Source organism: Lutra lutra, chromosome 7 (genome assembly GCF_902655055.1).
Source record: "Lutra lutra chromosome 7, mLutLut1.2, whole genome shotgun sequence".
In the NCBI taxonomy this organism is placed as follows: Eukaryota; Metazoa; Chordata; class Mammalia; order Carnivora; family Mustelidae; genus Lutra; species Lutra lutra.
In genome coordinates, this window is record NC_062284.1 from 99,184,814 (window position 1) to 99,201,703 (window position 16,890).

The 16,890-nt window shown below is 42.4% G+C and overlaps 1 protein-coding gene across 6 annotated transcripts in view; it reads right to left on the bottom strand.

The window, feature by feature from the left end:
* TRIM9 (tripartite motif containing 9) overlaps positions 1–16,890 on the bottom strand; it is a 110,538-nt gene that overhangs the window by 2,366 nt on the left and 91,282 nt on the right. For 3 of the 6 annotated variants that reach the window (XM_047738461.1, XM_047738460.1, XM_047738464.1), the window contains exons 8-12: positions 8,324–8,512; positions 5,746–5,787; positions 5,307–5,330; positions 4,151–4,454; positions 1,753–1,915 (exon numbers count right to left, since the gene is read on the bottom strand). In XM_047738461.1, the coding sequence (XP_047594417.1) occupies positions 1,753–1,915; positions 4,151–4,454; positions 5,307–5,330; positions 5,746–5,787; positions 8,324–8,512 (722 nt within the window). Of the gene's footprint in view, positions 1–1,035; positions 1,916–4,150; positions 4,455–5,306; positions 5,331–5,745; positions 5,788–8,323; positions 8,513–16,890 lie in introns of those variants that run through there. The other 3 variants (XM_047738465.1, XM_047738466.1, XM_047738463.1) reach the window with 2 other exon arrangements.

Here is a 16,890-nt window from a genome sequence, read left to right on the forward strand (position 1 = left end):
GCCTGTTGGTGAGGGCGCAGTGAAAAGGCCGAATCCATGGATAGAGAACCAGTGAGCGGAGAACCCTTCTCTTATCCCGTGTCCACTAGTAACTCCGATTAGGATGAGCCTTTCATTTGGGGAACGAATAGGTGATTGCCAGGTCTAAGAAACGGGCAGGGGTACGGTTTCCCTGGATCCCGAGCAGCCTCGCATCTCGATGGACAGCGGCATGGACGAGGCCAGAAGCATCTCAGGCTCTACTGTTCTCCTTCCCCTTCTCGTCCCTGTCTCCCGAGCCCCAGAGTTTTTTCTAAAGATATTCAGAACACCCTGGAAAACACTGAAAACCACTGAGTACAACATCCGTTGGAAGGGGAAACAGCTGCAATGTGTGGAAATCTTTGAAGGAGGTTTTTCTAAGACTCACGTCTAGGGCAATTTATGGTTTCCTTTCTTCCAGTGTAGAGGCTGAACTCTGAGAGATTAGATTTCAGCCTCCCAGAAAATCCCATCTAGTCGCAGGAAGAGAGAAGGGCAAAGGTCACTGGGTTGCAATCACTTTTACTGCACACACTGATAAACAACAATCATTTTCTTTTCTTTTTTTTTTTTTTAAGCTCCCAAGACTATGGTTTTGAACAGAGCAAAAATCACCTAGAGGGTTTTGATTCCCACGACCTAGCCATCTTACAGCAGCTGATAATGAGAGCTCCAGCTGAGAGGGGCAGGGAAAGCCCAGCCTAGCAACAGAGCACCCCATGACTCTGATCTTCACCCCAGCCCTGGCCCCTTGGCCCTGCCTTGCTCCCATGAGGCCCCTCATGCCTCAGAAACTTTGTGCCAGTTGTTCCCTCTGCCTGGGAAGCTAGCTCCACACAGCTCACTCCCTCCAGGGCACAGCTCACTCCCTCCAGGGCACAGCTCACGTGGGGGCTGTAATAAGGCCCACCCCCCAGTGAGCACCCTGGCTGAGATGGCAGCTGCCCTCTCCTCCTTACCACCCCCAACCCCCCTCGCCCTGCCCTTGGCCTCATCTCCCTTGCACTTACTGTCTTCTAGCTCATATATCATTAACATGGTCATTGTGCTTATTATTTATTCTATTACCCATAACTCAAATGTGAGCTCTACGAGGGCAAGATTTTGTTTTGTTCTCACTGATAAACAACAATACTTCTAGTAATTACAGTGCCTGACATATTAAAGGCACTCAGTAGTTATTTGTTGAATGCATGTATGAGAAGAACCTGTTGGCCATTTGCAGTAAATCATAAGTAAGTAACCCGCAGGCAGGGACTGTTTTCTAATCCCCGTGGCACCTAATGGAGCAGAGGAACAGTGCAGAGAGAAGATGCTCAGGATTTCTGATAACGGTGCTAATACTTCCGTCTCATACCTTCACCTCTCGGGCATTCATGGAGCTTTGCATAAGTCATTCCATCTGTTTTCAAACCAGCTGGTTCAAGAGTTTCTTTCCTACTAGGGATGAAACTAGGCCTCAGGGCCGGTCAAGAGCAAACCGTGAACTGAGTTCCAATCGCCCACTTGCTGTGAATTAGACTGTGTCCAAGCTTAACGGAGGGGCTGATGCTGATCTGGAATCATCTCTGTTGTCAACGTTGATCCCTTTCCCCTCTCCTTTCCTCCGGGTCTTGGTCTGGGCCTTACACGGTTGGCTTCCCTCTCTCAGGGGCTAACGTACCACCCGCGGGCAGCCTTTGAAGCAGAGCGGGCAGAAGCTGCTGGGAGGCGCGGGGGCACGGCGCTTACCTGCACGTTCCTGTTCAGGCTGACCGCCGGGAAGAACAGGCCTTCCACGTTCTCGAAGGCTATGGGACCCTGCTGTTCGTCGTTGATAAAAAAGGTCAAGGTTTTCCTGTTCAAGTCGAGGAGGACCCCGATTGTGGCCCCCTTGGTGATCCCTCCCTCCGTTCTGGAGGAAAAGAAAACAACTGGGTTTCACTTGTCATCATTCTAGAAGCTCCCCTCTTTGTACTAACTATATAAACCCTTTTGTACTAACTAGTATTTCTCAACCTGTTTAAAAATGTTGTTCCCCACACCCCAGGAGCATTTTTAAATATTATTTTTTCCCTCGTCACCTTCCTCACATATTGTTTTAATACCAGAAATACACTGGGTATTTGTTTATGTGTTGTGTGTATATCTGTGCTTTGTAAATAAATAGTAAGATTTTTTGCTTAACTCCCTCCTCCCCACACACCAAGTTTCTCTCCCTTGGGGGAGATAGCGCCCCCTGCAGAGAATATAGTTTCAACAATGCTGCTCTGCGGTGGCTGAGAGTGAACTCATTCCCAGAGGGCCTCTACCTCTGAGCCTCCTCAGCAGAAGACAAATCGATTAAGTCTAAGAGAAAAAAGCCGGCTTTGGGCTATCAGAGCTCCGTCTGCAGCAATGTCGTGCACTTGGTACAAAGGGTGTGAATTAAACATCAACTCCAAAATGCCTTAATTTGAAAGTCAAAATAAAGAAGCACTTAAGCTGAATTGAAAGCATATGCATGAAAAATGGGATGTGGGGCCGTATGCTACCGATTTAACAGAAAAAACTCATTCCAGAAAGATGTTAGCTCTGGGCATGTTGAGTTTAAATTGAGAAGGCTCTCTAAAAAATGACAACATCGGAGAGGGTTCTCCCCTGCAAAGTGAAACAATTATATTGTGGAAAATGGAGGAGTGATTTTAAAGAAACTTCATTGAAATGTCATTTTAAAGCAAATTATGTCTAATGTTTCAACAGATGCTTTCACAAAAGTCATCAACGTGGATGGTCAGATTTGCCTTACACCCTGATCTTTGAGGTCGGCCAGTACTGAACTTCATCCTCATCTCAGCAAAGCACAGAAACTTAAGTTGGTTTAAAGGTTAAGTGTTGTTCTTTCCCCCCAGCATGTACAATACAGACTGTACATAATCATCAAAGGACAGGTTTATAAATCGCCTCTTGTTAATTCACAACTTCAACAATGAGAGCACGATATGCACGCAAGCAGACACGTTCAACTTTAAGAATGTATTTCTTGGCATAGTGTGACCCTTGTGTTATTATTTACTCCTTCACTCCAAAATAAAGAAGCTAGAAGGGAAAAGTAAGTGGGTACGGGGGGAATGGTATGATGACTCTAGTGACTGAGGGCTCCCCCAAATGTAAGTCACCAAAAATGCCCACTTATCGACACCCAGATGGATTTGATATCAGGCTGAAGTGGTATGTGTGTTCGCTATAAGGGATTATGAGCAAACAATAGACACCGAGATGGGTGTGTATAGAAAATGTCCAAGGGAATGGGAAGTGGAGGTCCTAGGAATCCTACTGACTAGAGAAGGAGCCGTGATGACCTTCCAGAAAAAACTGAGACAGTGGAATCCACCTGGGTACTACTGCCAGACTTGCTTTCCTCTACCTCTCTACTTACGCAAACCAAATGATAAAGGAAGTGTAGGGAAAAAAATAGAGTTTGGGTTAAATGATAATTGTCTATATTTTGGTGTTAGAGGCAAACCTAAGGAGATGACTACATTCTCCTTCCCCAGAAAACTGGGCGTTCTGAATTTATACGGTAATAGGCCTACAAATTCTAAAGCTATCTAAACTGGTATCCGTAAGATTTAAGTTTAATGCATGGTTTCTATTCTGGGAAGTGGTATTGATAATAATCCTAACAAGAAGAACAATGGCTTCTGTTTTCAGCTGCCTCCGATGTGAGGCATTCTCACATATCTCATATAATCTGGAGAACACTCCCACCTGGAAAAATATAATTAGCCTAATTTGATGGATTTGGAGACAAAGGTTCAGAAAAACTAAAAGGTTCTCCTGGTAAGTTGTAGGTCTGGATTTTATGATCCTAGGATATTTTCCTGGAATAGATATGCATGGGAAGTCTTAGTTACCAGCCATGGTGAAGGACCTAGGAAAGGGCTCATATCTTTGGCATTATGAAAACGTAAAATCAATCAATCCATCAATCCATCAATTAACCCCTGAGAAGGACTCAGGTAAGAGTAGTAGAACTCCTGTGTCACTTACTGGAGACCACCTGCCTGGCTGCCTAAATGCTGTCAATTTAATAGGACTCTGAACTTGGGCTCTCATTTTGTACCAGAAGCCAGCATGAAGAAGACTCAGCCTGGGGGCTGCTGGGTACCTGTTGGTGTGCGAGTTGTTGTGCATGAACCAGCTCCGGTGATTGTCCACATACATTGCCCAAGCTTTGTCATCCTTCCCTAACATCACATCCTTCATCACGTCCATGCGAGCCACACCGAAGGCAGGGTCAGGGTGGTTGTCATAGCGATCCACGGTTAGCTCCCAGTAGTGGACGCCCTTGGAGAAGCCGGTCTTCCCCAGCACCACCCGGTCATCATAGCTGCTGCAGGTCACTGTCAGGTTGTCATTGGAGAAGATGATGTCAGCATGTGCCGAGCCAGGGTCGAAAGCAAACCAGGCCACTGGGAACAAGAGAAGGGAGTGGGGTTACCAAGGCTGACCCGAAGAGCTCTGTGCAGTGCAACATGCCCCTGCACGGGGGAGGAGTGTCGTGTCCCATTTTCATGCTGCCATGCAGGAAGGAGGTGTCCGGGGCCACAGGGGGCTGTGAGTGAGCAGACAGGGGCCACATCCTGGGAGGTGGTACTCTCTGCACCCAGAAGCAGACGGAGGACACAAGACCGATTCAGCAGGGGTTACCTGACTCAGACTGCACTCCCAACCAGGTGATCCGGGAGTGAAGTGGCATCGATTTTGGAAGGTGCAAGTCCCTTCACCCGGTGACTGGGACAACAGTACACCGGAGACATAAAGGGAGAGGGTGCGCTAAGATGCCTGTGTTACCCTGAGGCGGGGAGGCTAGGATCTACAGTCCTAGATGGAGGAGGGATAAAACACACTGAGTGAAACCAGGAAATGTCCCTTCGGCAGAAGTGCTGACATCTAATCGTTTTGAAAATGTCCTCAGCGCTAGTGGAAGCTCAAAGTCTGCAAAGCTATCGGCAACATGAAATAATTTTCATGAGTGTGACTTTGGACATGAGACGGGTTGCTTCCTTCGTACCTTAAAAATAACAGTTTGCATGTTACTCCTAACACTAACATGTAAACTATTTTGCTGGAGCAGTAGGTATTTTGGACATTAGGTGAAGAGAGAATGACATCTTTGCACGCATCGTTCTGACCCAAGTTCTAAATGCTGCCTACCAATAACACACTCCGGAGAGATGTCATTGCTGATTTATTGAACCTGTGAGTCATCTCACATGCACTTTGGTCTTTGCTATTTGTAACAGAATAAGGTTATTCCATACCTGCCAACAGCTTTTTAATGTCAACTGTTGTCATTCCAAGTGAAAGGCATGGGAGAGAGAAACAGGAAGCAAAATTGACATTGATAAGAAAACACGTCTCTTTTGATAGACTCATACCAAAAAAGGGCTTGATTTCAAACACTACAAACACTACAACTGTTGGTCTGACTTGTACCTTAACCCACATTAGCACTCATAAAGAGTGCTCTGCATTGATGTATAAGAAAACTGGGGGGGGGGGAATGCAATCCTCTTCTAGGTATAAGATTTAAAAATACACTTTTCTAAGTATAGGGGAAAGTGTTCTAATGGGGGATTTTCATGACAATCAGACAATTTTATTGACATACAATAAGCTGCCGCCATTTATTTGGTGGAGGAAATTGAGCATGCCAACCACACAAGTCAAAGATGACAATCACGATATAGGTGTACTTGCCTAACTGAGAGTAAGGTGCCGACTGAGGCTCAAAGCTGCATCCTATAAAGAGATACTACACATCAAAGCTATGAAGCAGCAACCAGGAGGATAAACAGTATTTGTACACACTTAAAAAACACCAGCTGAAATGAGTCACCAGAGGCCTGATTCATGAAAAACCAAAGCCCGTTTTATATTAGTTAACTTTGCTGGGTATAAAAAGGCTTTTCTCTGGCCCTTTTCCAAATGAAAAGTACACCCCCCCCCATTTAATAAATCCTCTTTCAGTTGATTCTAAACTAGGCAGCTTAAATTTTCTCAGCCCCCAGCTCAATCTTTTCCACTAAAGTTTCCGTACTAAATGGAAGGCTTACTGTTTAGAAAGGGGAAATATTCGGGGCTGGAGGGAAGCAAAATAAATAAACAAAGAAGAAAAATGTGAGAAGTGAGGAGATATCACTGGATCTTGATAAAAACTCTGTTCTCTAACACTACTTCATGCACCTCTAACTCTGGTGGTAACTAGAAGGCGTTTGTTGTGACTTGGGCCTAAGTTAAATGATACACATATGTGGGACTGAACCTAGGATGTAACCTGTATGTTAATAAAACATCTGATAATTTTTAATAATGGCACGAACTAAATGTAGTGAAACAAATGACTTCATCTTCTTAGGTCATTTTACTAAATCGATTCTTCTCACCTAAGTGGGGGTGGGTACTAGAATCACCTGTGGAAATTTCCCAACCCTCCTTCCTCAAGATTTGGATCCCATGAGAAGCTGGGTTGGGTGGAGGAAGAAGTGTGGTCTTAAAATATTCCAAGGTGTATGACCTCTAGTTTCAAGCGGTGTTGGAACAGATCTGGCAAATGCATTTTTGATGAACACTCGGGTATCCCCTAGAGAGAATCATTTAATTTTTTTTTAACTCAGAAAGGTTCATACACTAACTTCTAAAACAATCAAAGGATAATACACTGAATTAAAAGAATTTTAGAAGGAATACAGCAACTTATTATAAAAAAAAAGGACTAATGATTGAGTAAAAAACAAAACTGTAAAGTATGTCCTTACTTTTGGTTACTTTATTTTACTCTGGGATGAATTCACATACAAAAGAATCATTTTCTTCCAACTCATGGCTGAATTTTATGCCTAGCTTCTACCAACGATCACTTTAAAATTCCTATTCACAGGTTAGAGCATAGTGAGGACTGGAAAACAAGGAGTTTTAGAGCTGAATCTCATATCCCACTTCGGAAATGAATTTATAGAATCTGAACAGGGCTTTAAAAATTTTAAATGAATCATGCCTTCTGCAAGTCTTTTTCAAAACACGTGTTCCAAAATCTTGTTACACTATTGAAAACATACCACCATACATTTAAGAGTCAATGATACAACTAGAACAATGCTGTTAAACACAGCCATCTTGCATCCCCAGACCCACATTTCATTTTATTCTTGAGACAATATACATTACAAAGACTATAACAGTATTTTAGTACATTGGACACAAAGTGAAAAGAGTTCCATAACAAAGCATGTTTGAAAGCCAGTAGTGCACAGAAAAACAATAAGAAACATAAAAGCACAAAGAAAAATGTCATTTTAAAGAGAGCTTGAAGTCCCTGCATACTTTTTGCACTGTCATGCTGTGGCCTTCTTCATTCCGGGATGTGGGATGAGCAAAAAGATTAAAAAAAAAAGCAAAAGAAACCTTTGGAAATGTGAAATGTGCATCACGTGTTTCACGATTACAATATAGTCCTGAAGAGATCAAATAGGTCTGCATCATAGATGTTTTAGGATTCTGTTGGCTAGACAGAGTCGATTGCACAATAATGCATGTCTAGCTTCCCTGAAATCAATCTAAAGCCCTCTCCCAACCTGCTTTGGGGAAGCCAGCTTTGGCCATGACTTGGATCCCTGGGCCTTAGGCCAGTTAAGGGTTTCTAATTTGGCTAGTGATGTTCCCTCCCCATTGCTAGGAAAAATCCGCCATGAGTGGGACTGTCCTACCAGCAAGCCCAGGCTTTTGCAGAAAATACTTTCATGTTCTGCTCTCTGCTTTGGCTGCTTTGTGGGATGCTGTCTGCTGTTGGTGTGTTTTTACTTTATTTTTCAATAAAGATCTCTTGAGTCTATGTTTAATCAGACCACTATGGGCTGGATGCACTGATCCAGTCTCCCAGACACAGCTGGTTTCCTGGATACAGCAGGGTTGCAACTCCCAGACTAAGGCCACAGCCTCCACTCAGCCAGCGCCTATGCCGTGCTATGTCACTGCATGTGATGACAGAGCAGGTCATCCATGGCGGTACTAGCTGGTGCAAAAAGAACAACTTCACTCGCCACTTCCAATGCCATTATACATTGACCACAGCTAGATGGTTGGGCCTTACACCACACAAACAAGAACGCCACACAGCTCCAGCATCCAAACCCTCCTCATACCAGAAGCAGGCCACAGACATAGAGATCAGCTCATTGCCCTCTCCATGCACATGAATGGCAAGAACAAAACAAGTATTTCGGAGATGCCATCGAGGCACAGAGAAATCAAGGGGAAAGGTCAGACGAGCTCGGCTCACCCGGTGCATTGAGAGACTGCAAAGAGGAATGCAAGCTCAGCTGGTGGGGTGAGGATCGGATATCAAAGTAGGATCTCCCGGGAAAGCTGGGTTGTAGATTAAGGGTGGAGGAGAAAGGACTCATTCTACGGAGCGGCAATCTTTCCGAAGGCACTGGAAAAGGGAGTGTCTGTTCTTCTGAATCGGTGTCTAGATGTAAGATCAATGCAAACTAGAGATCAGAAATCTGCTACCTGCCCAAGCACGGTTCCCCAAGACCTGCCTTACCAATGCATTTGCACAAAGCCTCATCCCTCCCGCAGGTGCCACAAGGCATTAACAAAACCAAAGTGGCTTGAGGCTGGGAGGGTATTCTCAGCAGGCCAGGACTCAAGACCAGAGGACACCTCAAACATCACAGACAGTTGCTTTCATTTCCCCCAATTTTTAGTGGTAGAGAAGGTATTTTAGAAGGTTTCCTTTTCATTCAATTTTTTAGAGTCGAATTTAGAAACTTTAGGGTAGATTTTACCCAGTGAGGACCAAGAGTGATACTTCAACCCCTTCGGCTACCTTGGAAGTTATTACCTGTATGACTTACAGCTTCTTAAAAAGTTTCTATTTAGGAGATGATCATCTTTTTTTTTTTTTTAACCAATTCTTTGCTTTTTTTCCATACTTTTTCCTTTTCTCTCCTATATACATTTTTCCATTTCCAAATGGACGAGATGATTTTTCTATCCTAACACACTCAACACTTGCTCTTTGGATAGGAGAGGAAGATAGGGCTGAAAACGGAATCAGGGAAGGAGCCTTACCTTTGTTTCTGAATTAGGATCAGACCCCAGGGATGCCACTTGAGCAGCTTTGGTTTTCTAATAATAACAGTCTGTGGGGCCATGATGAGGTGTGTGGATGGCACAAATGTCTTTATTTTCAGATACTTGGGTCTGGCGTAAACATCACTAAAGGACTAAAATCACTCCTTTCTCTTTTGTCAAACAATAGGTGGTTCTAGGCAGTAGGGTGGTCTGGTCAGAGGTAGATGTTTCACCAGTCAGGACCTTCTTAGAACACAGTGTGACAATAATACTTTAAGAGAGATGGCATGATGGTAATATTCTATGTCCAAAACTGAAGAATGGTCTTTTCACTGAAAAAAATAATTCTGTCTTGGTGGCCAGAGGATCTTCCTGGGAATATTTGGTTTGAGTCTGTCAGCATGCTTCTTCCTGTTAAACATATCCTTGTCCTATCAAAATGCTATTGTGGGCATGTTCAAGCCACTGGAGTGTGTGTATGTTACATGATCCTATTTGAAAAGCTCCGAACAAGGCCATTGGCTAGTTTTAATTGAATACTGCTGAGAGTCAGCCCCATTTTAGTTTCTGCATTTACAATATTAAAGTTAGCTCTTCATGCTTTACTCTTATCCTTGGGGAATTTTTTTTTTTTTAAAGAAAATTATACAAAGATCTCAGAGAAAAGGAACTGCTACTCATGGAGTTAAGGTGTGGTATTCCCAATAATAATATATTCAAAGTTTCTTCTAACTAAACTTCATATAATTTGGATGACATGACATATATGGCCATTTCTTTGCTCAAAAATAGTAAATCAGAATTAATTCCTATTATAATTCTCTCAAGGGGGAATTAATCTTTTAGTTTAATGGGGAATTTGAAATCCAGCAGAGCACCACAAACTGATGTGGGCTTCATTTAGGGAGACGAGGCCATATTTATGTCAGTAAAAGATTTTTAAATTATTTTTTATTTTATTTTATTTTTAAAATATTTTATTTATTTATTTGACAGACAGAGATCATAAGTAGGCAGAGAGGCAGGCAGAGAGAGAGAGGGGAAGCAGGCTCCCTGCTGAGCAAAGAGCCCAACGTGGGGCTTGATCCCAGGACTCTGGGACCATGACCTGAGCTGAAGGCAGAGGCTTTAACCCACTGAGCCACCCAGGCACCCCTAAAAGATTTTTTATTAACAAGAATTTGCTTGGAAGTGTATTTTTTCCAGGCGGTAGCAATCAATTCATTATACTGAAAATAATTGTTGCTTTAAAAATGAAGGGAAAGGACGTACATAGTTTATTGAATTCTAGAGTTTATACCTCCAAGTCATCATCTGAAAACCAATGAAGAGATGTATACTGAATCCAGACCCTGGGGAGCATATCTGAGCCATCATGAAACATACTCACCTTTCCTACTCTGAGTACCGAGTTGGTAATGGCACCATTCTGTGGGAGGGGGCCTGAGAGTAGCTGTGGTTATTCATGGGATTAATAACTTGACACTAAAATAGTTATTGTTTTTCTAGCCTTTTATGTGGATCCATTATTTATTGATAACCTAATATTCCTTGACTCCTCTAATTTTGAACTATGCCCTCTTTTCAGGCAAGCTTATTTAATACCCACTTTATCCAACCATCTCCATTTTCCTCTTTTTTTTCCCCCACCTATGGCCTCCCATACCCTTCAGTTGGGCTCTTACCCCATTTTCTTTAAGGAGTTCCTAAAAAATTTTCTTAACTCCTCATGAAAACTTCCTGAATGAATTACAAGAGGGAGACTCTTTTCCACCCGATCCCAGCCACACTAAACAAGCAGTGTCCCTTTATGCCCTCCCCGTGGGCACACAGTGCAAATATTTGGTCAGTTGCCTGTAAGTCATCTATGTCACTTGATAATATCTTAGATTACAGGAGTCTCAGCAGAGGAAGACCCTGGGTAACATCTGAGAAGCAATCATCAAACTTCCCCTTGAAATATCCTGTGTTGAGGAACTCATTGCCTCTGGGCAGTCTCCTCCAGGTTATAGTTATTGATTGTATTTGTCTGGATATGCCTCTCTGAGAGCCCCACTCATCAAACATAGCATTACTCTCTGGGGCCAAGACTACTATTCTTCAAGTATTGGATGGCAGTCACCAATCCCCTTTAAATCTTCCCTTTTCTGGGCTAAAAAGAATCTATTTCCTGCCCTTTTTCTATGCTCTGAATTTAAAATCTTAACTCTCCTTGTCTCCTTGTCTTGCCCCACTCGACATATTCAAAAACATGAACCAAAGACACTAAGACAATACTGGGTATAGTATTACCACTCCCTGGTTTAGTTAAATCACACAGCAATGTGTATTGCTGTGTGATTTAACTAATGAACATACACAGAGCCACCCAAGAGTATATTCTATATTATACCCATGGGATGCAAGAAGAATACATCCCACTTTGTCACCTCCTCTTGAAAGCACCACTATTGAGATCTGGAGATCTAGAGAAGACTTCTCAGCCATTAATGTTCTTAGCCAAGACAAATAGTGGGGTTTATCTCTCACACCTCCACATTCCCTCCCCTCCCCCCACCAAATACATGATACAAAAGCTATGTTCCAGGTCATAGCTAATATCCAGGATCACTGTTATTAATTTTTAATGTACAGATCACTAGAGACAAGTTGTACTTTAAAAGATTCTAAATGTCTTGTTTGATGATATGCAGTGATCCTGTCTGCTGAATAGTTTTGTTGAGTAAAAGCAGCTGATCAGGGAAGACCAACGGGAAGAGCAGTAAAATGCTGGCTGGACACTGGCATGGTGACTCTAGACACAGCTGTAACTGCACGATGGGAACAGTCCTCATAATAGAAATATGTCAAGACATACTTTCCATCAACTCTGTTAATGGCCACCATTTTCCTCTTGTCCTTGACTAGACTGCTTTCCCTTCCCACCCAGGACTGGCTGGATTCTGGAGCGAGACCTATGCTTGAAAGAAGCCATCAAGAATTATCAAAGTGAAGACCCGCTGGGCATCACACGTATTATTTACTGACTTTTGGGTTCAAAGTGAAAAAAGAACGTCTAGGTGGTATACTCCTGTTTGGCTAATGGTACATACTTCTTTTACTTGTTCATTAGTTAACATTTATTAAACACTTACCATGTGCCAGACATTGTATTAAAACTGAGCAGCTGGGAAACATGAACTTGGAAGGAGAGCTGACCACAAGAAAGAGAGTAATTTAGACAAAATCTTCTAGGGGCAGAATTTCTTGACTGATTCCAACATGTACTGAATATGAAAGATTTCTGTAGTGTGGTAGAATATTTTGGAAATATTCCTCACCAGTCTGTGGGGTGTTATTTTTGGAATTCAAAGAGGAAAAGCAAACCAACAGGGCTTCCTTCTGACAGTGTATGCTAATGCAGCTTTCTTTGTGACTGGTAGAATTCTTGGTTATCTCTTTGTCTGGTCGGGTACAGCTTCATATCTCAGGCAGCCCGTGAGTGCTGGTCCAGCAAGACAGTTGTATTTCAAAGCCCAGTAAGACAAGATATGTCAGTAAGAACTGCACAAGCAGCAGTAAAGTTGAGTTTCAGTTTAATTATAAACCAGCTATAAAATAATTTGCTTTTTTGGGGAAGATTTTAAAGAGACAAATGAATGAAGGAGGCTGAGTCTCCTTAAATGATCTAATAAGCATCTGAAGGTATAATTATGTCCAACTGGTACGTGAGTTACAATGAAACGTGGTATTTTAAGCTCTCTTCTCAACTGCAGTTGAGAAGTAAGAAACAAATTTGTTTTGAAAAAGATTCCTTTTAAGAGAAGAAATAGTCTCTTAAACACCCCTGGGACAGCTGCATGCTCTGTCACCAAATCCTCCACTCCAGTTTAGAATACCATAGCATTATTTCTAAGTAACTGCCATCAGAAGAACTAAAAATTCCTGCATTTCAAATAGATACAACAGATTCCAAAGGACTCATCTACTCCCCAGAGTGTCAACTGCAAAGCATATTGCCCAGAACCAAAGATAGGGTCTGGATCCAATTTAGTTCTATGGAAAAATTGAGGAAATTTCCTGGGATGTCATGCATGTTGTCAAAATTAAAAGGAACAGAGTATTTCTCTTCTCTGGGCTCTGAAAACTAGCATGCCTCTCACTTTGGATTTTGTAAAACCTACCCAAATTTGTTCAGGTATGATTTACCTACCTTGAGGATTTTGTTTTGGAAATGCACATTCTTCTAACTAATGTTTTGAGAGCTCTGAGGTTCTGAACCGGGAAAAATAAAGCAGAGGCATAGGAAAGATGATCTCTGGTGGACAATATACTCTCCCCTATATGATCCTTTATCATCTGTTTTCTATTAGTGTTGAATTCTCAGTATCACAGGCAGATCTTTAAGACCTATTAAGATCCTTGCAGGAGGCAGGAGGTGTCTATGCCTGTTCATCACATTTTCATAAGCAGTTGACAGATTTCAGCAGTAGTTTTGAAGAAATAAACCATATAAGAAAGCCAGAGGTACAAATTATAAAGAACTTGGAGGTTATATGTTCTAAGTCCATAGTTTTAGAGACAAAAACAAAACAAATCCCCCTCCAAACCAAGAAGCCCCTCCCAACACTCCCCTCCCCAAGCACAACAACAAAACAAAAACTTCTGAAATCCAGAGAGGTTAAGGGACACATCCCAAGTCACACTGCCCGCTGTGGTAGGACAGGATAAGGACCCAGGCAGGATCAATTCCAGGGGGATAAAATTTTGGGAGTGACAAGGCCATTGCTTCTCTTTTGTGCCTTGGAAATGTACTAAAGGTAAACTTTAGGCCATGGGCCATGGACACATTCCAGTGGTCTCGGGGTGACCAAGATTTGTGCATATGAACCCAATATCATTCTTTCAATCCTGTACCATATTGAGTGAGGGTGAATCTTTCTTCTCTAAATGGAGCAGTTCTATGGACTGGGGTGGTTAGGGATTGCAAGGCAAATGATCGTCTTCCCCACCCCAAGGTTACAACTTCTCTGGGGGTGGGGCAGGTTTAGTACACCAGGGTTTAAGAATACAGTACTTACGTTTCTCCAAAATCACTATAAAATATCTGCTAAGAGATTTTGGATAGATGCATCTGGGGCTATTCTGGGGCCATATTCTGCTTATACCACGGAATATTCTTTTGGTTATTTCTTTCAATGTGTGGGAGAAGGAGCTATCACATTGGAAGGGGTAATGTGCCAGTAATAGTCTAATAGGGGAAAATAGGCATTTTCATTTTATGAACATCTTCTATGCCCCCTTTTAGAAAGCAACTTCTAAGACATAATTTCAAGAATTCTAACCCTCTTATTGTCATTAGAGAAGACAATCCTGAAAAGTGTTAGGGAGAGGATTCCTGTGGACGTTCAACTAAGAAGATGCTTGAGAGCATCTTGTCTAAAGCCTGATTCTACATTTATCACTGTTTACCTTCTCTCTAGTTTCCTCATTGTTGAGATCTGGAGGGCTGAGAGCTTTTGCCAATAAATGGCTCTGTGGTTCCCACTAGAGCAGAGCTTCAAGACCCAGACCTCATTTGGTAGGGTCTTTTAAGGACCTTACAGATCTGGCTCCAACATTCCTTTTCTTTCCCAAGCAGCCACCTGTCACTGCCAGCCAAAAGCAATTTCTGATCCCAGCAGGGGAGAAGGGCCTCTCTACATGAACACTTATCCTGGGGAGGGAGAGTGGGTGGGTGAGAAAGTGGAGATGCACAGACAGAAGAAAAGGACAGGACCTGAGTAGGAGTTTGGATTTGATGCTGGAAAGGACAGCCTCTTCTCACCTCCTTCTTAAAGGAAGAATGTTATTTTTTTCACTCAAATTCTAACATGACTCTTGGAAAGTGTTAGAGTCCATTTCTTGCTGGGATTTCTGGATGCTCACATGAGGCAGCTACATAATGCTGCTTCATTTGGACAAGATGTTTTCACACACTTAGCAAACAGACTTAAGATAGATTTCCCTATTTCCTTCCTTTTAGTTGAGTGCAAATAGCGCTCTTCTAATGTCAGCACTGAAGTGCACTGTGCTGAGCTGTGCAGGCTGGAAGGCCAGGGTCTGACATGTCACTTAACCTCTCAAAGGCTCAGTCTTCCCATATGGAGGATGAGGTAATAATTATAATACTTCCTCCTGGAGTGTGGGAGGTGGAATAATGGCTTGTCCAAAAATGTCCGTGTCATATAATCCTTGCAATCTCTTACCTTACATGACAAAAGGTACTTTGCAAATGTAATTAGGGTAAGGATTTTGAGATGGAGAGATTATCCAGATGGCCCCAAGGTAATCACAAGGGTCCTTATAAAAGGGAAACAGAAGGTGCAGAGTCAGAAAGAGATTGGAAGCTGCTACACTTCTAGCATTGCAGATGGAGGAAGGGGCTGTGAGCCAAGGAACACAGGTGGCTTTTAGAAGCTGGAGAAGGAAAGAGAACAGATTCTCCTCTAGAACTACCTGAAGGAATGCAGCCCCATCAACACCACACTGTTTGCCTAGTGAAATCCATCTAGGAGTCTGACCTAAAGAACTATAAGGTAATAAATTTGCATTATTTTAAGCTACTGAGTTTGTAGTAATTTGTTACAGCAGCAATAGGAAATTAATACACAGGGTAAATCTGGAATATTGCGATATCTGAACAGGAGAGGGGTTTGCATTTGTGGGCACAGAGGTGTAGTCTAGAGTCTTTATAGCTGTTTTAGGGTGAATAGAAAAAACTCCTAATTTTCCCTTAGGATCTTATAGTGAAATATAGAATGGAATTTTTTAAATATAGTTCTTCTACTGGATTTCAGTATCCTTAAAAATACTTGCTGGCTGTCACTTTTTCATGGACTCTTTTAGTGGGCAGTGAAGAAAGTTCTTAGAAGCTTGACACAAAATGAGATAGAGTTTATTGCAATAGTTTTCTCACGGTATTTTGTATTGTGATTCTATAAAGTCTTCTGAGATATACCTAATATCCAATACCAAGGGTTCCAGGGAATATACCGACTTTTAAATGTTAAATGGAAATATTTTTACAATTCATAATATACTTTCTAACCTTTTTAATAAGAACACAAGCCACAGAATGCTGTCTTTTGACTTTTTTGGGGCGGGGAGGGGTCGTTCTTGGTTTTTCCAGTTACCTTCCCTCTTCACTAGTCCCTCTTCTCTCTTCTAATGTGATGTTCCTAGACTGCTGTGGTCTTCCCGAGTGGGTCATGAGCTCAGTGGACTCGTGCATAAAGTAAGAATAGCAAGAACCGAGGAGATCAGGGGCCCTGCTGTAAGGATAGCGCAGGAGTGTCTACACCTAACTTTGACTTTTTTTCTTCTTTTTTTTGACCAATCAGAGATTATTGTCACTTCTTGATTGTAAGATGACTATCTAGATTGCCGGGTGGATACCTTAGCTCTAGAGAGGTGAGGTAGCATAGTTTTTAGGCGTTCTGAGTCAGATGCCATGGAGTTCAGGGAGAAGGAAGAATGAAGCCCATAAGCTCTGGTGGCAGGGGCCATGCCTCATGCATCTTTGTGATCCTGGGCCCAGCACAGTGCCTGACACAACTGAGATGCTCCATTAATGTTTTTTGAATGAATGAGATTTTGTTATCATAGTCAGCTCAAGGCAGATTTTGAAGCTTTTGCCTTGTATACAGTTATTCCTTGTGTTTGGATTTCTGTCTGTCTCTCTATACTCTGGGAAGTCTTTCCTCCTTTTTGGATCATATTCACTTTCTTTGCAATATGTTGCAACTT